The sequence below is a fragment of the Ceratotherium simum genome, chromosome 9 (assembly GCF_057802395.1).
Source record: "Ceratotherium simum simum isolate JZ-2026a chromosome 9, ASM5780239v1, whole genome shotgun sequence".
NCBI lineage: Eukaryota > Metazoa > Chordata > Mammalia > Perissodactyla > Rhinocerotidae > Ceratotherium > Ceratotherium simum.
In genome coordinates this window covers 2,703,735-2,725,121 of record NC_141908.1, presented here as the reverse complement: position 1 = coordinate 2,725,121, position 21,387 = coordinate 2,703,735, and the positions used below count along the sequence as shown (strand labels likewise).

At 37.0% G+C, this 21,387-nt stretch overlaps 1 protein-coding gene across 4 annotated transcripts in view; it reads left to right on the top strand.

Annotated features, from left to right (window-relative positions):
* The window catches only part of UGGT1 (UDP-glucose glycoprotein glucosyltransferase 1), a 114,834-nt gene that overhangs the window by 57,249 nt on the left and 36,198 nt on the right, over positions 1 to 21,387 (top strand). For 3 of the 4 annotated variants that reach the window (XM_004423940.3, XM_087434998.1, XM_087434996.1), the window contains 8 exons: positions 594 to 758; positions 9,520 to 9,640; positions 12,146 to 12,244; positions 13,033 to 13,056; positions 13,563 to 13,657; positions 15,744 to 15,950; positions 16,715 to 16,846; positions 17,640 to 17,770. In XM_004423940.3, the coding sequence (XP_004423997.1) occupies positions 594 to 758; positions 9,520 to 9,640; positions 12,146 to 12,244; positions 13,033 to 13,056; positions 13,563 to 13,657; positions 15,744 to 15,950; positions 16,715 to 16,846; positions 17,640 to 17,770 (974 nt within the window). The remainder of the gene's footprint in view (positions 1 to 593; positions 759 to 9,519; positions 9,641 to 12,145; positions 12,245 to 13,032; positions 13,057 to 13,562; positions 13,658 to 15,743; positions 15,951 to 16,714; positions 16,847 to 17,639; positions 17,771 to 21,387) is intronic. The other variant, XM_087434997.1, reaches the window with a different exon arrangement.

Genomic DNA, 21,387 nt, shown 5'->3' with positions numbered 1-21,387 from the left:
CTATCTCCATCATTACAGAAAGGTCTGTTGTATAGTTTTGGCTGTAGTATGTGTAATTCAGGTTTGGTATCCTGGGCTGCTTAAACTTACCCCCACCCCCAAACCACTTCCTAATTTGTAAGGTTTTACGGTTTTATAAAAACTTGATAATTTAATCTCAAATTTACCCAGTAGGATATTAACTATGATGTTATGTGGTTTTTTTTGGTGAGGAACATTGGCCCTAAGCTAACATCTGTTGCCAATCTTCCTCTTTTTGCTTTAGGAAGATTGTCTTTGAAGTAACATCTGTGCCAGTCTTCCTCTATTTTGTATGTGGGATGCCGCCACAGCATGGCTGACGAGTGATGTGCAGGCTCCTGAAGCCGAGCACACGAACTTAACCATTAACTACTACGTCACCGGGCTGGCCCCCACTGTATTACTTTTGATACTTTTTTTAAAGAAATTTCTTTAGTTATTTCTTGGTGATCATATTTGTGTTTTTTTTTTTTTTTTTTTTCTTGTTAGAACATGTATGTATGAAGAATATGCTTTGTCCCATTGTCTCATGAAGGACAAAAATGTGCTATTTGTGGTCCATTGTGTTTCAGGAAGCGAGAGGCTACTATGAGCAGACTGGAATCGGTCCACTGCCTGTCGTTCTGTTCAATGGAATGCCCTTTGAAAAGGAACAGCTAGATCCTGATGAGTTGGAAACTGTCACAATGCACAGAATCCTGGAGACCACAAGCTTCTTCCAAAGAGCGGTGTACTTGGTGAGTGGTCTTTCAAGGCTGATTTTGAAGGAGAATGGTTTGCGTACCTTTTTGTAGTCTCTGTAGTAGGCAATAAATTTCTTTAAGTATCTGTTTTCTATACACCACTCATAATTGGTTTGCATACTCCCAGCAAGTTCTGCTCTAATGCAAATATTTATGAGACTTTGTGTACATTGTTTTTGAAATAGCTAATTTTATTGCTTTTAAGATTAAAAAAAAATTCTTAAGAACTTAGCAATTATAAAAGACATTTTTTCTACCTGTAAGGAATTTTGACTTAGTAAAGATTCAGATATTTTATATACATAGTTCTTCTTGAGATATAACTCACATGTCATAAAACTTAACCTTTTAAAGTGGACTATTCAGTAGTTTTTAGTATGTACTCAGAGTTTTGCAATTATTACTTGTGTCTAATTTCAGAGCATTGTCAACACCCCCACAATAAACCTGACACCCAGTAGCAGTCACTCCTTTTCCCCTACCCTGCCCCCTTGGCAAGCACAGATCTGTTTGCTATCTCTGTAGATTTGCCTGTTTGGGACATTTTATATACATGGATTTATATGATATGTGGTCTTTTGTGACTGATTTTTTTACTTTCCTTAATGTTTTCAAGGTTTATCCTTGTTGGAGCATGTGTCAGTACTTTATTCCTTTTTATGGTCAAATAATAGTCCCTTCAATGGATATATACCAGTTTTGTTTATCCATTCATCAGTTGATGCATATTTGGGTTGTTTCCACTTTTTGGCTACTTGGATAATGCTGCTGTGAACAATCATGTTCAAGTTTTTGTGTAAATATATGTTCTCAGTTGTCTTGAATATATACCTGGGAGTGGAATTGCCTGTAGAATTATGTAGTAATTCTGTTTTTAACAGTTTGAGGAACTGTCAGATTGTTTTCCAAAGTGGCTGCACCATTGAACATTTCTACCAGCAACATATAGAGGTTCCCCTTTCTCCACATTCTAGCCAACACTTGATGTTGGTGTTGTCTGTCTCTTTGGTTATAGCCTAGTGGGTGTGAAGTGGTGTCTCATTGTGGTTTTGATTTGCATAACTCAAACAGGAATGACGTTGAGCATTGTTTCCTGTGCTTATTGACCATTTATATCTTCTTTGGAGAGATGTCTATTCAAATTACTTGCCCATGTTTATTTGGGTTATTTGTTTTGTTATTGTTGTACAAGTTCTTTATGATTCTAGATACTAATCCCTTATTGTATGTATAGTTTTCAAATATTTTCTCTCATTTTATGGTTTGTCTTTTCACTTTCTATTGGTGTCCTTTAAAACACAAATGTTTTTGGTTTTGATTGAGTCCAATTTACTTTTTTTCTTTTGTTGCTTGTGCTATTTGTATTGTAAGAAACTGTTGCTTAATCCTAAGTCATGAAGATTTATAGCTATGTTTTCTTCTGAGTATTTTATAGTTTTTTCTCTTAATATTCAGTTATTTGATCCATTTTCAGTTAATTTTTGCATATGGTGTGAGGTAGGAGTCCACCTTTTTTTCCATATCCAATTTGACATGCAACTGGATATCTTTTGGAGCATTCACTTGTCCCAGCACCATTTATTGAAAAGAATACTCTTTTCCCATTAAATTGTCATGGCACCTTTGTCAGAAATAAATTGCCCATTAATGTATAGGTTTATTTTTAGATTGTTTGTTGTTTTCCATTGACCTATATATCTTTTCTTTGTAAGTACCTCACAATCTTGATTACTGTTGTAATCAAGTGTGAGTTTTCCAACTTTTGGTTTTTCTTTTTCTTTTTTTTTTTTTTAAGATTGGCTCTTCTGTGTCCCTTTCATTTCTATATGAATCTTAATAAGATCAGCTTGTCAGTTTCTGCCAAAAAGTGCCATTGGGATTTTGATAGGAATTGCATTGAATCTGTAGATCAATTTGGGGCATATTGACATCTTAACCACATTGAATCTCAATTGAATTCTCAATTTTTAAAGATAGCTCTATAGTACTCTATTACATTAGTAGGTTTCAATGAGAAGGAGCAATTGTGCCCCACTTTGCACATTTGGCAATGTCTAGAGACATTTTGAGGGGGGATTGCTACTGGCATCTGGTCAGTAGGAGCCAGGAATGCTGCTAAACATCTTACAATGTGCAGGACAGTCACTCCCCTTCCAAAGAATTATCAGGTCCAAAATGTCAATAGTGCTGAGTTTGAAAAACTCTGTATTATGTGGATGTACGCTCATTACATTTCTTAGATACGTAAATTAATGTTTTCCCATCAAATTTGGGAACTTTTCAGCCATTATTTCTTGTAGTAGTCTTTCTGCCTGTGATGACTTCTGACACCACACTACTCAGAGTTAGGCCAAATTTTTCTTTTTTTTTTTGAGGAAGATCAGCCCTGAGCTAACATCCATGCCAGTCCTCCTCTTTTTTTGCTGAGGAAGACCGGCCCTGAGCTAACATCCACCGCCAATCCTCCTTCTTTTTTTTTGCCCCCTTTATCCCCAAAGCCCCAGTAGATAGTTATATGTCATAGTTGCACATCTTTCTGGTTGCTGTATGTGGGATGCCACCCCAACATGGCCAGACAAGCAGTGCATCGGTAAACACCCGGGATCCGAACCCATGCCGCCAGTAGCGGAGCGCATGCCCAACTGCTAAGCCATGGGGCCGGCCCCTAGAGTTAGGCCAAATTTGATAGGTTAGGGAAATACTTCTCCATGAGATTGCCTTCACTTCAGACACCAGCCACAAGTTCAGGGGTCCCCAGGCCACCTTCATTTATGGTTAACTGGCTGCAAATGCAGGGGTTCCTAATACCCCCCTGAATTTTGATAATCTGCCAGAATGGCTTACAGAACTCAGGATAGTGCTATCCTTAAAATTAGTTTTTATTATAGTGAAAGAATACATATCAGAACCAGCCAAATGGTGAGATGCACAGGGAAAGGTTTGAGAAGGTTCCAAATGTAAACATTTTGTGTCTTCTTCTTGTGAAGTCAGGGTACGTTACCCCCTGGCCCATTGTTGTGTAATAAATGTCGGGTATTGCCAACCAGGGAAGCTCAGCCAAGTTTTGGTGTCCAGAGTTTTTATTGGGGCTTCATTATGTAATCACGATTGATTGAATCATTGGCCATGTGATCAGTCTCCAGTCCCTCTACTGTTTCTGGAGGTTGGACAGATATCATGTTGTTCAAAATCCCAACCCTCTAATCACATGGTTGGTCTTTCTGGCTTAGGCAGCCTCCATTCTGAGTTGTCTTATTAATGTAAACTGTGGAAGGGTCCACCATGAGTTGTCTCATTAGTATAAACTATCAATTCTGGTCTGAGGGGCCCTTGATAAATAACAAAGACACCACTCCTATCACTCAAGAAATTCCAGTATTAAGAGGTGACCTCCCAGGAAACAAGAGAGCCAGACAAATTCTTTGTTACAGACTGTCCCTTTTTTCCTCTCCTCTCCCTCTGGATATATGTATATATTAATACGGTATAGTGTCCCACAGATCTCTCTTTTTCTGTTCCTTAGACTGGATAATCTCAATTGATGTGGCTTTTTACTGTCAGCTAAAATCTGCTATTAAGCCCTTCCAGTGAATATTTCATTTCAGTTATTATACTTCAGTTTTTCTATTTGATTCTTTTCCATAATTTTTTTCTCTTTATTGAAATTGTCTCTTTGGTGAGACATAGGTCTCAAACTTTTCCTTAGTTTGCTATCCAGGGTTTCCTTTAGTTTTTTGAATATATTTAAGTAGCTGATTTAAAATCTTTGTCTAGTAAGTCCAACGCTTGGGCTGTCTCAGGAACAGTGTGTACTACTGCTTCTTTTCCTGAGTATGGGCCATACATTTTTGATTCTTTGCATGCTTTTTAAATTTTTTGTTGCTAATGACATGTTAATTACTATAACGTGACACCTCTAGAAATCATAGTCTTTGCCCTACCAGAGTTTGTTGTTGCAACTGTTGTTTAGTGACTTTCCTGTACTAATTCTGTAAAGTCTGTATTCTTTGTTATGTGTAGCCTCCTGAGTCTCTGCTTCTTAGCTTATTGGTCAGCTAATGAAAAAATAGATTTTCTTAAATGCATGAATCCAAAAAAGTCTCCCAGTTTTTCCCAAGGGTGTCTGTGTACGTGCTGGGGCACATCTTTAACACTCAGCCAGGCACTGTACGACTCTGCCTTGGCCTTCCGTTCTTGCTTGCACTGTGTCAAGATTAGTCAGAGGTAAGACCTTAGGGCCTTCAAAGATTTTCCTGGGCATGCACACACCCCTGGGCACCATGCATGTGGCCTTTTAGATTCCAAGGAATATGTGAGAGCTTTTCAAAACCCCTTTGGACATCTCATTCCCCAGCTTTTTCTTTTACATTTTTGGCCAGCTTCATGTTAACCCAACTGTGATCACCACTTCAGGCAACTGAGACATTAAACAATTGCCCCTGATTGCTTTGGACAAACACCCCCAGGAAAAAAGTTCTCAGCACTGAGTAAGGTCTGATTTAGCTCAAGTAGAGAGAATGCCTGGGAATTTTCCTAGTCTGCTGGTTTTCACCTTAATTGCAGGGCTGTTGGTTTTCAAGGCTCCTGCGTAGCTGAGGAGGGGTAGATAGTAATAGGGCAAGTTGAAATTTTTAAAAGTTAAAAAATCACAAAGGTTACTTTTCCTACCAAGATTCAGCCTTTTTCTTGAATAAAAGTCCTGGAATTTTGCAAGCCTTCAGTTAATTTCCAGAGTTGTTTCTTCTTCTTTTTTTTTTTTTTTGGTGAGGAAGATTTGCCCTGAACTAACATCCATTGCCAATCTTGCTCTTTTTTCGCTTGAGGAAGATTAGCCCTGAGCTAACATCTGTGCCAACCTCCTCTGTTTTGTATGTGGTCGCCGCCACAGTATGGCTGACAAGTTGTGTAGGTCCGTGCCCGGGATCTGAACCCGTGAATGCCGGGCTGCTGAAGGGGAGCAAGCCAAACCTAACCACCACACCACAGGGCCAGCCCCTGATTTCCAGAGTGTTGACAGTTTGATTTGACATTTTTTTCTAGTGTTCTTGATGTTTTTTTTGGAAGGGAGGCTTTTTAAAAGTCTTTACTCTGTTATTTCTGTTGAGCATCACTCTCAAATACTATTTTAAATATCAAATAACATTGATATAATATTAACTCTAAGCAGAAATATATTTTAAAAAATTTTCTTGTAGCAAAATATACAAAAGTAAAATTTTGCCATTTTGACCATTTTTTTTTTAATTGATGTTTTATTAGTTTTTAACATTGTGAAATTTTGGGTTGTACATTTTTTGTTTGTCCATCACCATATATATGTCTCCCTTCACCCCTTGTGCCCAACCCCCACCCCCATTGCCCCTGGTAACCACAATACAGTTTTCTCTGTCCATGTGTTAGTTTATATTCCACATATGACATTTTGACCCTTTTTAAGTGCAGAATTCAGCAACATTAAGTACATTCACAATATTGTACAGCCATTACCACTGTCCATCTCCAGAACATTTTCATCATCCCAAACAGCAGCTGTCTACCCATTAAACAGTAACTCCTCATTGCCTTCTCCCCCCAGCCGCTGGTAACCACTATTCTACTTTCTGTGTCTATGAGTTTGCCTGTTCTAGGTACTTCATATAAGTGGCATCATACAATATTTGTCATTTTTGTATCTTGTGTATTTTAAGGTTCACACATGTTATAGCATTATTAGAATGTCCTTCCTGTTAAGACTGAATGGTATGTATATACCACATTTTGTTTATTCATTCATGTGTTGATGAGCACTCCGGTTGTTTCACCTTCTGTCTATTGTGAATAATGCTGCTGTGAACATTGGTGTACAAATATCTGTTCAGGTCCTTGCTTTCAGTTCTTTTGGATATATACCTAGCAGTGGAATTGCTGGATCATATGATAAGTCTATGTTTAACATTTTGACGAACTACTAGAGTGTTTTCCATAGCAGCTGCACCATTTTACATTCCCATCAGCAAATGTACAAAAATTCCAATTTCTCCACATCCTCACCAACACCTGTTAGTTTCTCTTATTTTAATTATAGCTATTCTAGTTGGTGTGAAGTGGTATCCCATTGTGGTTTTGATTTGCATTTCCCTAAGAACAAATGAGACTGAGCATCTTTTCATGTGCTTATTGACCATTTATATATCTTCTTTGGAGAACTGTCTATTCAAGTAATTTACCCATTTTTTAATTGGGTTGGTTTTTTTGTTGAAGTGTAGAAATTCTTTATATATTTTGGATATTTATCCCTTATCAGGCTTATGATTTGCAAACATTTTCTTCCATTCTGTTGATTTTCTTTTCACTTTCTTGATAGTGTCCTTTGATACACAAAAGTTTTTGGTGTTGATGAAGTCCAACTTATCTGTTTTTTCTTTTTTGCCTGTGATTTTGGTGTCATATCGAAGAAATCATTGTCAGATCCAGTGTCGTGAAGATTTTCCCTAGTGTTTTCTTCTAAGAATTGAATAGTTTTAGCTCTTATGTTTATGTCTTTGATCTGTTGTGGGTTAATCTTTGTGTGTGGTGTGAGGTAAGGGTCCCATTCCATTCTTTTGTGTGTGGATATCTCGTTTTCCCAGCACCATTTGTTGGAAAGACCAGAAATATGTTTTTTATTAAAGAAGGTATTTATTGTGCTGATTGTTAATGCATTCATACAAAAAAATATTGTTGCTCAATTTTTTGTATGGCTCCCCATGAATAAGGATAGATCCTAGTAGTTTTATTAAGGAATTTGTTCTTCCTGGAGCTACTGGAATGAAACATGAAAACAGAATTTTTGTTTGAATGAGTTTGGCTTACTTTCCAAACTTAAAAATAGCCTAGAAGGAATGGTAATTATTTTATTTCTTTGTTTAATGAAAAGGTAAAAGATAATTCAGACATTTTGGCTTTCTAGCCTCCATTTAAAACATTTCTTCTTCAGCATCATTGGATGTAAAAATTTACAAGTTTTTCTGCTTTTCAAATACTAACATATCTGTTGTTTACAAGAATGCTCATTTTCAAATATCATTCCCTCTTTGAATGCTGGTTTTCCTCTGCTTCCCTTTGTGTTGCTAGTGAGAAGTTTGGTTTGATCTAGGTAAGAAAAGTTTTATTTTAAATATGGAAAAATAATATGTGCTCCTATACATATTTAGAAAATACTAAATTTGGGAAATATTAAAATATATAAAGTAAAAATTAAAATTCTTCCCTTCATCTCGATCCCTAGAGAAATATTTATGTGTCTCCATGTATATTGAGTTGTATGTACTTACATGAGCATTTTTTATCTTACCTTTCTAATTAGCTTTGCGTTTCTGAAGATACAACTCCATCTCAATACTTTTAGATTGCTGCATAGAATTCCATTTTTAAGAATGAACAATCATTTAATCCTGCAATGTTGGACATTGCTTATAGATTTTCTGTTATAAATAGTGCTCAATGAATAATCTAATATGTATATCTTTGTACCTTATTTTTTTTTTAAGAAATACCAATTATTGGAATTGTGTCAAAGAGTAATATACATTTTAAATTTAGAACTAAATTCATTATAAATTTCATATAAAGAGATGATATGCAGGTGATGTGAAGTTCAAAATGTGTATAGAGATATAAATGAAGAGAAACTTGCACCCATTCACTCCTGTTCCTCTGCTACTCATCTTCTCTTTCTGGAAACAACCAATGTGTGTGTGTGTAGACGAGCTGCATCAAAAGATATGTACATTTAAAATTTTGATAGATGTTGCTAAATTGCCCTCCTTGAGCTGGTAAAGCTTTTAATTGGGATCACTTGAGCTTCATGATGAGACCAAAGTTTTATGCATGGGCTTACATCTGTACTGAGTGATCTAGTACCTTTGTGAGTCTTCTGAGTTGTGTGGTTGGTTCATATGCTCATGGTTAGCTTACAGTTTGAGAATTTGCATATGAGTTATCTCTCTTGAGATAAGTAGCCACAGTCGATGTCTAATTGGAATTTTTTAGACTTGACTGTGTATATTTGATTCACGTCTATCCCTCCTGAAAATCACTTTATGACGAAATATTTTAAGTGTGAAAAACTTGCAAGTTTCCATAGTCACTTACACTTGCCTCTCAGATCACCTTCATGAAGTACAAGTATTTCTGTAATATGAGGCGTGTAAAAGGGAAGAATAAATGATAAATGATTTTTCCTCCCCCTAGTAGTTGAGACTCTGGAAATGTAGGGTTACTTAGATGCCTGAGATTGAAAAAAGCTTGGGGTGATTTTTATTACAAAGTATATTAACTGCTTAAGAGAAGGCATTTGGCTTTCTTCGTTTAGAGAGACGCTCACTCTGAGCAGATCTCAGAATGGATTTCTGCTTGTGTTAACTCTTAACTAATTTGTAGAGCTTACTTATTTCTTGGGAAGCACTGTGGTGTGCATTTCGTATTTACTTCTCATTAGCTCTGTGACTTGGGGTAAGTTATTTACCCTTTCTGTGCCACAGCTTCCTCATCTTTAAAATGGATGTCAATAACATCTGCCTCACATTGTTGAAAGAGTGAAAGATGCCGTACATAACACGCCAAGCCATGCTTGGCAATGACAGGAACCTGTAACATGGTAACTTCTGTTTTTAGCTGTTACCAGTACATAAGAAGATATTATAAAGTTAATGACGTGTAAGTTCCTAATAAATTATTATTGGTGAAATTTGTTTACCATCCACCCTGCCCCCACCCTGTCCCTCTTTGCCTGCAGGGTGAGCTGCCCCATGATCAAGATGTGGTGGAGCACATCATGAATCAGCCAAACGTCGTTCCACGAATCAACGCCAGGATTCTGACAGCTGAGCGGGAGTACCTGGATTTAACAGCAACCAGTAAGGAGCATTTCAGGAAAAACTTTGGCCTTTTTCTGGTTTGTCCTTCAGAATCTTTGCATTTATTGGATTGTAATGTTCAGAAGATAACCCAAGATAGTGACGCAATTTTGTGTTGAAACTCATTGCACCTTGAGTTCATAATATTAGCTTCTAAATTCACAGGAGTTTCCTCCAAAAGGAGAGAAATTCTTCCTGGATAATTCCTTTTAAACTTTGAAAAATATTCAGTGCCTTTTAAATGCCAACTGAACAGGCATTAGATGACAAGAATAGACCTATATTCTTGACTTTCTTACAGTCATAAAGGTCTTAAGCAGCTACCTTTTCTTCATCCTCATTCTGGAATCAGTCAGCAATAATGTTGACAAATATCTCAGGTAGTTTTACTCTTGAGAACATAAGAATGCCTTTTAAAAAAATAAAGCTTCATTGAGAAATAGTGTACATGCCATAAAACTCAACCTTTTAAAGTATACAATTTTTAGTATATCCTCAAAATTATGCAGTCATCACCACTATCTAATTTTAGAGCATTTTCATCACCCCAAAAAGAAATGATGTACCCATTAGTAGTCACTCTCCCTTTTCCCCTTCTATCCTCCAGCAACCACTAACCTAGTTTCTGTTTCTATGGATTTTTCTATTGTGGATATTTCATTTAATTGGAAATTCTTTGTGACTGGCTTCTTTCACTTAGTATAATGTTTTTAATGTTCATCCCTATTGTAGCCTATCTCAGTACTTCATTCCTTTTTTATGGCTGATTAATATTCCATTGTATGGGTAGTGCACACTTTGCTTATCTGTTCCTCAGCTGATGAATGTTTAGGTTGTTTCCACAAGAATACCTTTTAAGAGGTAGAGAGTTTAAGCCCAGGTGCAATTTGTTCCTTTTGCCTTCCCTTGAGACTCCAAAGGCCACTTTAGCAAACAGCTGGAAGTAGGATGGAATTGTCATCAATTTCCCAGGAAATCTCACTGGGGAAGAAAAGATACGTGTAATGGTGAAGTCAAAAAAAAGTGTATTTGTTGTTGTAGTTGTGTAAAATGAATATATAGAGCTATTTATTGTTGTTCCTTTATGGCAGCTATCTCTAATCTACACGAGGCTGAATTCCTTTTCTTTTAGGCAGAGGAAAATGCACATGTATGCTTATATTTCAGAAAGAAAGTAGTCAGAAAGTGGGCTAAATTGTTTCTTCATAGCTGGGTTTTAGCTGTTTACGAGAAGTTTTAGTAGAGCAAGGCAAGCAGTATTATGAGTCTTTGTCCTGAGTTTTTGTTGTTTCCATCATTAAACCGTAAAGAGTTATCTTTGGAGTACTTATGAATAAGGAGCATAAAAATAGTTGCATGTTTCTGGATATCTTTCTTCTCCGTGTGTTGTAGTAATCAGCTGTGAGGCGATGCTAGTCCATAGCAGCAGAGATGCAGTCTGCCTGGGGAGCATTTGGAGCTATCAGTGAAGGAGCTGCTGTCCTCTCCTAACACAGCGGTCAGAGCGCCATCATCTACACTGCTCTTGGCTTTTGCTGTCCTGGGGCCTTTTTAGAAGGACACGATGTGCTTTCTCTCCTCTCTACATGCTGTCATGGCCCTGTCTGTCTTGTTTACCTTTGTTTTCCTTCTCTAGAATATTGACTGAATGGATAGTAGGCCCCCAGTGTGCTGTGTTGACCGAGAGGGTAGATGGATGAGTGGGTGAACAGATGAATAGGTAGGAGGGTGGGAGGAGGTGCTTGAAGGACAGTAGAGAAGAATGGCATTTATATTGGGGTGTAATAATGCATAAGACTGGGGAGATGGCTGGAGATAGAGTTTATGAGATCAGGGTGGAGACTATTTTGTAGGTAGGAAGAAATTACCGGGAAGTTTAGAGCAAGGGAATGACTTGATGATACTGGAGTTTTAGCAAGGGTAATCAACGTGGGAAATGATTGATAAGAGCATTGCCCATGGGCACTAATAGGAGAGGATATGTATCTGAAAATGACCTTTTGTTTTTGTTAAGGTTAAAAATGTATTATTTTGTTAGACATGAAAAAATTAAAATCAGAGTTTTCTTCTGTTTTCTCTCCCATTTACCCCTCCCTCACAACAGGATAGAGAAGACCTTACTATGGTGGGTAAACTAAGCAGGGGAGAAATGGAGTTTGGGTGTCTCTTTGAGAGATCATTCTCCAGGTGTAAAGTGATTGGAGTGGGAATAGAATAAATTTAAACCATTAAACTGACAAAAACATATATTAGAATTATGTGAGATGCATACATTTTTTATTTATTTTATTTTATTAACTATTTATTAACTTTATTAACTGTCTTAAAATGTGATTAATGGGATAGGGGTCATGTGAACTTGTTCAACAAACATGAAACTTAATATATTTCACTCATGCATTTTTATAAGTCTAGTATTATGGTCAAATCAGATTATCAGTTGAAGATTAACATTAGATTGAATTTAGGCGTATTAATTATAAATCTATTTCATTTTTTCTTCAGATAACTTTTTTGTGGATGATTATGCTAGATTTACTGTCTTGGATTCTCAAGGCAAGACTGCTGCTATAGCCAATAGTATGAACTATCTGACAAAGAAAGGTAATCCATTTTAGACTTATCTTGGATTCAACATTTTTTTTTTAGTATTTGCAAAAATAATTCAGTTTTTAGTGTCTGTTGGGAAAGAGATTCCGTAATTTATTTTATTAATTATTTCTTATAATGATTTGAATCTAGAAAATACTTGTTTAATATTTAATTCTTTATGTATTTTTGAAAATTCAAATGTTATCTTTATAAATTTTATATTAGATATTAAAGTCAAAAGGAAAAATTTTTCATGATTCAAAATAGAAAAACATTTATGATGTAAAAATGTGTTAATGGATTGAAAATTGATTTGACTTGCCTCTTCAACGACAACATTTGGTTAATTCTTTTTAGGGTTTATAAGATAAACTTGGTTCTAGGAATCCTTGTGTAAGTTTTTAAACTGCTTTTTATGTAGAGCTATTCATTTAGGCTAAAATTGTGTGAAATGATATCCTTTTAATGGCAGACAGAAGCTTTTCCCCTCTGGTAACACTTATTACCCTCTCAAAGCGCTGACTGTCGTTTTAGGCAGGTGTACATTTTATCCCACTATAGTCTTCTCTCAGAGAGAATTTCTGGTTTCCCAGATGTATGCAAGTACAGGCAGTTGCTCCATTTGGTTCCTCAGAGAGATTGGTTCTGAGGGGTGCTGGCACAGTGCTGTATCACTAATGGGACTAAGGAGCAGAGGATCATGTTAGACATTATTTTAAAATTTTGACTCTTACAGTAGACGTGAATTATAGAAATGACATTTTCTTTTCTTCTACTCTTTTTCCTTTACCTTTGTCCAGGAATGTCCTCCAAGGAAATCTATGGTAACTTGAAACTTCAGAATGTTCTATTCCTTTTCTTAATTATCTTATGTGGTTTCAGGCACCATTGTGATTTAGAATTTATTGACACTTTATTGTGATGTTTCTAGAACCTGTGGGTAACAGTAGATAATTTATCAATGCAGATAAACTTTGTATAAATGTTTGCAAAGAATTATATTTCAGAAAGTTACAAATTAATATGATTAAAGACTGTGATGTTACCCACATGTTCAAAGGCTGTTTTTCATTTTGTGTGCTAGCAGTTGCCCAAACCGTGGTAGAATTAATAAGTGCATGTTCTTAGGTTATAATTAAGCCACGTGGAATGTTACCTTGCTTTTATTCCGATATAGAAGTTGCACTACTTTTGCTTTGTATCTTTTTTAAACTTGTCATTTTATTATTTTTTGCATGGTTTTCAGAAATTATTTGGCTTAATAATAATATTGAAACATAGAATGTACTTCTTCTCTCCAACTCATTAAGTTGTTTTTGTTTTTCTACAGATGATTCTTTTATTAGGCCAGTAACTTTTTGGATTGTTGGGGATTTTGATAGCCCTTCTGGAAGGCAGTTATTGTATGATGCTATTAAACATCAGGCAAGTGTCTACAACTTATTCTGTATCTTTGTTCAAGGCTGCTGTTGTCCTCCTAGGCATCTGTGTGCTGACATTACTGTTCTGGTGGGGAGGCAGGAGTCCTGCTTTCTTAGTGCTTGAGGGAGAGGAGCACTGTTTCTTCAGAGGTCTGCCAGCTAGGAAGAAAAGAGAGAAGACTGCTGTATTCTGGCTTTATTTAAGGGAATAGATTCTTTTAGAGAAAAAAATAATGAGATCCTCATCACAGACAAGGTGTTTTGTTTTGGTTTTTTTTTTTTTTTGGTTGTACAGTTTGCTTTTATTTATTTATTTTTCTTTATTGTGAAATTTTTGTTGTACATTATTGTTTGTCAGTCATCATATAAATGTGTCCCTTCACCCCTTGTGTCCATCCCCCACTCCCCTTGCTCCTGGTAACCACCAGAGAGTTCTCTCTGTCCGTGTGTTAGTCTGTCTTCCACTTATGAGTGAAATCATGAGGTGTTTCAGTCAAGTTTTTATTGCATGACTGTTCATGTTCTTGCTGCAGAGATGCCGCAAAGATCATGTATATTTTATGGAAGAGGCATGGTCTTTACACAGAGAGAGCCCTGGATGTGGGGGAAATACCGTGCAGACACGTTAGTGTGCATATAATAGATGTAGATCTAGGCACATAGAGGGATGCACACACAGAAGATTGGAAAGATATGCAGCACATAAATCATAGAACTTGAGTGAATGGCACTGGCGAATGGTTGAGAAGAAGTTAACTCTTCTGAAGAGCATCATTGTCAGAGAATGAGATTTTACTATTCGTTTTCTTGGACACTTTTAGATGGGATCTTCATCCACATTTTACACCCCTCCTATGTCCCCTTGACACCCCGTGTCCCAAGGAGGCTTACTAAAATACTAAAATAGTCAGGTGATTTCAGCTTCACTAATGTGCTGAGTGCGTTTATTGTCTAAGGGAACAGACTAGATGCTGTGGTCAATTCAGGCTTAATTCAAGGTGAAGGAAAGTAGGTACATATGAGGCACTGGGACTCAGATTTATAAATGCTTGAGTGGTGGTCGAGTGGGAGAACAAGGAGGGAGAGTTGAATTTTTTTGAATAAGTATTTTAATTGAAGTAAAATATAGGTTCAAAATAAGTGCACAAATCATAGGATACACAGTGTCACAAAATGAAAACACCTGTGTGACCACCACCCAGGTCAAGAAGTAGAGAATGATCAGTTTCCTGAAAGCCCTCCCCTGCTTGTGGCCCCATCACCGCCCCCTCCCTGTTCCCCCTTCTCACATTGTAGAATAGGTTTGCCTGTTTTTTTACTTTATTTAAATGGAACCTTATAATATATATTTGTTTGTGTTTGGTTTCGTAATCAACATTTTTGAGATTTATCCATGCTTTTACAAGTAGTGATAGTTCTTTTTCATTGTGTGGTATTGTATCACACAAAGTTTTGTTTGTTTAATCTATTTCATGGACAGTCACTGTTGTTGTTTCTGGTTTGGGGCTTCTGAAGAATGCATCTATGAATATTCTCATACGTGTCTGTGGATACACATTAATATGAATTTCTGTTGCTTATGTTCTTCATATAAGCTGTTTTTGGGGTTTGTGGGTCCCAGATATCTTCTCCCACATGGATTCTTGTCTTTTTACCCAGGGAAAGATTAATTTTTACTAGAAATTTGGAAAGGCCATGTAAACGAAGAGAGCTTTGAGCAAAGACCTGAAGAATGGTTGGGACTTAAGGAAGTAAAGATGGGATATAGTGGGGCTCGCCTGCCAGTGTGAGACATGATGAGTATTAGAAGAATGACAAATGCACTGGGGAAATACAGGGCTCTGTATTGGATGGATACTGTGTTTACAGGGGTAGTGAGAACGGAGTTGGAAAGTAGGCTGGGGGCCAGTTCATGGCGGGGTTCGAATGCCTGGCTGTGGCATTTTAATTTATTCTCTATGCAGAGGAGAACTACTGAAGAACTTGTAAGAGAAGTGTTATTTGCTGCTTATGGAGTATGACTGGTGTTAGTGCCACTTATTAAGTTTGTAATATCTACCATGTAACTCTTATTTCTATTTTGTAAATAGAAGTCCAGTAACAATGTTAGAATAAGCATGATCAATAATCCTAGCAACGATGTAAATTATGAGAACACTCAGATCTTCAGAGCAATCTGGGCAGCTCTCCAAACGCAGACCTCCAACTCTGCTAAGAACTTTATCACAAAAATGGCCAAGGAGGAGACTGCAGAGGCCCTGGCTGCAGGGGCTGACATTGGGGAGTTCTCCGTCGGGGTAAGTATGTGCGTTGCATGAGGCTGCCTCGTTCTGTTCTTTACCACAGAAGTTTGCTCCCATATGGTGATGTGTCCTGTTCATGATCAGGTTTTGTGATTTTAGTACTCAGAGATTTTTTTTCAAGTTGGAAGAATCTTTCCAAGAAATAATAATTCTGCCACATTCCCTTTATTATTTTTAAACTTGCTAGGTTTCAGGATGTGCATGATATAAATTTATGTATGTTTTAAGCACAAAGCCGTTTGTTTTGTATAGTTTTTAAAAGATAGACAATATTTGATTTGTTTATAGAGCAAAAAACTGAGATTTAAGCCACTTAATGAGTTAGAGGCTTCTGTGTTCTTGATGTGTTTTTAATGTTTATTCATTTATATGTTAAAATACTTTTGACTAAGTATTTTGTAGTTTTGAAATTTCTTATAAAATGATGAATATACTTGATGTTTCAGTTAGAAAAAAGGCTCTCGCTTGAAATTAGCAAGACTTTAAAATGCAGAAGAAAGGTATCATGAACAATAGTTTGCCAATTGAACAATCACATAAAAAAACTAAGAAAAGGAAATAAACATTACTTGATAAGTGAGAGGGTAGGGGAAAAAATGGGAGGGAGAGTGGAGAATGGAGACATCATAATGTTAATTATTAAAATTAGTTATTACTTTCTACTAAAAGAGCATTTTATGATTTATTCATTATGAGTATACATTTTTATGGTTTGCTTAATAACAATTACTTTTCCTTAATAACAATTACTTTCCTAGGGCATGGATTTCAGTCTTTTTAAAGAGGTCTTTGAGTCTTCCAAAATGGATTTCATTTTGTCTCATGCCATGTACTGCAGGGATGTTCTGAAGCTGAAGAAGGGACAGAGGGCCGTGATCAGCAATGGAAGGGTGAGGATTTTGTCCTGAGACAAGCTTGACTTCCAGTTAGATCAGTGGACAGTCTTGGCAGCATTCTCCTCTGAAGCTAGCGCACTCTTCAGACAGAGCCTCTCTTTCTCCAAAGGTGACTAGGGCTCATGCAGTGGTGATGATCATTTCTACTCCCTTTATTTCAGAGGAAGTGTGCTCATTTTGACACAAATGTCCTGTGTGAAACCTTCCTGCTGTTTAGTTTTGTCCTGCCATTGTGTAAGGTGGTGAGAGGGTGGTGGCTCTCAGAACGTAGATTAATAAGGCCTTTGATACATGAAGTATTCATTCCCTGTGGGGACCGTGTTCAAGTTTGTGCAGTCTATATGAACTTAATGGGTTTAGGTTTAGAATATGTCATGAATATCTGCAGCCACTGAAATGAGACTTGGTGGACATATCAAACTTGAAACCCTTAGCATTTAGGGTAAAATCTCTGATATCTACCACTACATCTCTATTTTGGCTTTATTATTTATATTCGGTGAGAATTAATGAAAACTATATTGTTGTGTTGTTTTACTTCAGAGTTTGCTTACTGTAAAAATATTGTCAATTATATAAGTTTACACTCTGTAGTTGAGGAATTGATAAGTAAATAAATAACTGGATGAATTGATTGGGTTTTATTTTTACTTTTTTCATTGATTTTATTTAGACATAAACATGCTGGGTCTTTAAAGTGACTTAGTTTATAAGACAGTCTGAGAACAGCAGAGGGCTTCTTTACAGCCTGCTGATTCCAGCGCTGACCCCGTGCTCTTCTTCACAGATCATTGGGCCACTGGAGGAGAGTGAACTCTTTAATCAAGATGATTTTCACCTCCTAGAAAATATCATCTTAAAAACTTCAGGACAGAAAATCAAATCACATATTCAGCAGCTTCGGGTAGAAGAAGATGTGTAAGTTTTGCCACAGATGAAATGAATTATGTCAGAGTTCTTGTCATAGGGGCTATATTAATTGGACTTTGCTCATGCAGCCTACTCCAAGATATTTTATTTCCAGCTTTAAAATATAATAATGCTCTTTAATTCAAGTGTTTATTTATGCTTGTGTTGAAACAAGTTAATTTATTTTGTAGCCAGCTATTTAAAGAACTGAATTAGTTCTATTTTTTTTTTTTTAACTTTTGATTGTGGAAAATTTCAAACATATGCAAAAGTAAGAAGGGTAAGTTTATCTATCACCTTGGAGTACTTACGTAAGCTCATTATCTCTTTAATTACCCTTCAGTTTTATTTTGTTCGGGGAGGGAAAGGCAGGTCAGATGCTCCTCTCCTTTATTTACTAGTTTGGAATAATGAGTTGTTCTTGCATCTCCAAAGGTGATGATGAGTTAGTTATTGTTGGTTTTTTATTTTTATTCTTTCAGTGTTATTATTAACTAATGTATTTTAATAAGGAATTTCTCAGTGGAAGACAATAGATTATGTGACTTGTCCGTGTACCTGCTGTGTAATGGAATGGAGCCCATGGCCGCACACACGTGCTTTCTGCATTGACTGGCAAATGCGTGTGTAGTTGGAAGGTGTATTTTTGTTTAAATTTTTGAGGAACCATCATACCTTTTTCCACAGAGATTGTACAGTTTTACTTCCCCACGAGTAATGCATAAGGGTCCCGATTTCTCTACACCCTCAACACTTGCCATTTTCTGTTTTTTGAAAATACCCATTCTAATGGGTGTGAAGTGGTCTCTCCTTGTGGTTTGATTTGTACTTCCCTAATGATTAGTGATGTTGAGCATCTTTTCATGTGCTTATTGGTCATTTGTATATCTTTGGAAAAATATCTATCCAAGTCCTTTGCTCATTTTTAATTGTTTATTTTGTTGTTGTTGAGTTGTAGAAGTTCTTTATATATTCTGGTTATCAGTCCCTTACAGATATATAATGTGCAAATTTTTTTTTCCAATCCGTGGATTGCCTTTTAACTCTCTTGGTAGTGTCCTTTGATGCATAGTTGGAGGATATAAATTTTAAAATTTTAAAGTTCTTCTGGTTTTCTCCTTCATCTTTTTCATATACCACCATGCTGCAGAGTTCAAGATGCATGTCTTAGGGAAGTGTTGACTTCGATAGCTGCTGAAGTATTTCTTTTGCTAAGTCTTGTGTGATATGGGAAGGAATCTTTTTTCATCTCAGCCAATACTGGGGCTATGGATAAAGAGGTTCCCTCCTACCTCAGTGACTCTTGAGCAGTGCCCCTTGTCTCGGCCTTTGAAACACTTCCCTGATGCAGGGCAGGAGGTGCTCCGTGACTTGAAGCCACCATGTCACAGGCACAGGCTTGGTGGGTGTGCCCTTGGACCACTCCTCTCTGTGGAGGCTTTGGGGGAGCCCCTTGGAGTCTTCGTGGACTGTATAATTGCCAGATTATGCACAAAAGACTTGCCTTTCAACATCCAGAGATGGCTCTGGGCCTCTCCTGGGTGAATTTAGGGAAATGAGGTAGTCATGGGGCTGTCAAAAGATTAATAGTAAAACTGTTAGGGTTCTCAGAGTTCCCTTGCCTGCCTAGGGTTTCCATTAGTGCCAGAGCTGCTCCACCGTGGAGGAGCCTCCTGTGACAGCCACAGTGTTCGTTCCTGACCTAGACCTCAGCCAGGGGGCCGTCCTCAGCTTCCTGAAGCGCAGCTGTGGGCTCTCTGATCATGAGCCTCTAGGGAGTTCCTTGTTTGCCTGCTTTCCCCAGTCCACATGACCAAGTGTCCCTTGACATGTTTTGTGACAGTGTTGACACATCACAGGAAGTAAATGGCCTGTATTACATGTGTTCAGAGTTAATATTGAGAAGTACCAAAAGAGCTAATTTGATAGAGTTGTTGCTTCAGTGAGAAAGTGTATATGCTTGATTCCAGTTCACATATGTTCACAAGTGCTCTTTTAGACTTCTTAGAATTTAGTCTTCGGTTCAACGGATTAGAGCATTGCTTTCAGTCTCATGATTTAGTTTAAGATCTTCTTTGGTTAGAAATCTACTTCAGAAGAGGTGGGGAAAGCAGAAATGCTTTGCTAAGTTGTTTTCTGCAGTGCTGTTGTAACAGTGCAATAGGAGACAACCTAGACGTCTGTTCAGTATGTGTCCGTAATATAATATTATGCCGTGGTTGACAATATTGAAGTGCCCCTAAATTTATTAACCAACAAAAGGATGTTTATAATATATTGTTAAATGAAAAAGCAGATTACCAAATAATATAATCCCACTTTTATTTGTATGTATATATTTATTTATTTATTTATTCTTTTTTGTTTGTTTGTTTATTGCGGTAACATTGGTTTATAACATTGTATAAATTTCAGGTATACCTTATACTTCTATTTCTGCGTGGATTACCTTGTGTTCTCATGTTCACCACCTAAATACTAATTACAATCCATCACCACACATGTGCCTAATTATCCCTTTCGCCCTCTTCCCTCCCCCCTTCCTGTCTGGTAACCACCAATCCAATCTCTGTCTCTGTGTGTTTGTTTGTTGTTGTCATTATCTACTACTTAATGAGTGAGATCATACGGTATTTGACCTTCTCCCTCTGACTTATTTCACTTAGCATAATACCTTCAATGTCCATCCATGTTGTCACAAATGCTGGATTTCATCGTTCCTTATGGCTTAGTAGTATACCATTGTGTATATATACCACATCTTCTTTATCCATTTATGGGCACTTAGGTTGCTTCCAAGTCTTGGCTATTGTGAATAACGCTGCAATGAACACAGGGGTGTATGTATCTTTACGCATTGGTGTTTTCATGTTCTTTGAATAAATACCCAGCAGTGGAATAGCTGGATCGTACGGTAGGTAGTTCTACCCTTAATTTTTTGAGGAATCTCCATAGTGTTTTCCATAGTGGCTGCACCAGTTTGCACTCCCACCAGCAGTGTATGAGAGTTCCCTTCTCTCCACATCCTCTCCAACACTTGTTGTTTCCTGTCTTGTTAATTATAGCCATTCTGACGGGTGTGAGGTGATATCTCATTGTAGTTTTGATTTGCATTTCCCTGATAGTTAATGATGTTGAACATCTTTTCATGTGCCTGTTGGCCATCTGTATATCTTCTTTGGAGAAATGTCTGTTCAGTGTATGTATATATTTAAAATTATAGAAGAATTATGAGCCAAAATGTTATCAGTGCTTATTTCTTAATAATGGTACTGTATATATCTCCACTTTCTCCTTATAGTTTTTTTCTGGATATTTTTCCAGTGAGTTATTCTAATAATCATAAGAAGTAGTAAAGTTATTTAGTAGAGGATGAGGGAGAATGTAAATAACACTAACTGGCCATGTGTTATATGCCAGGCCCTGAGCCAGGTCCTTTATGTGTTGAGCCAGTGCAGTATTTACAAGAGCCACGCAAAGTAAGTGTTATCTCCATTTCACTGAAAAGTCAGTACCTTCCCCAAGTTATAAGACTAATCTGTTACAAAATCAGTACTTTTTCTCATGCCTGTTGGTAAAAAGTTCATACTTTCTTTAAACCATCTTGTTGGTGTTCAGTACTTAGG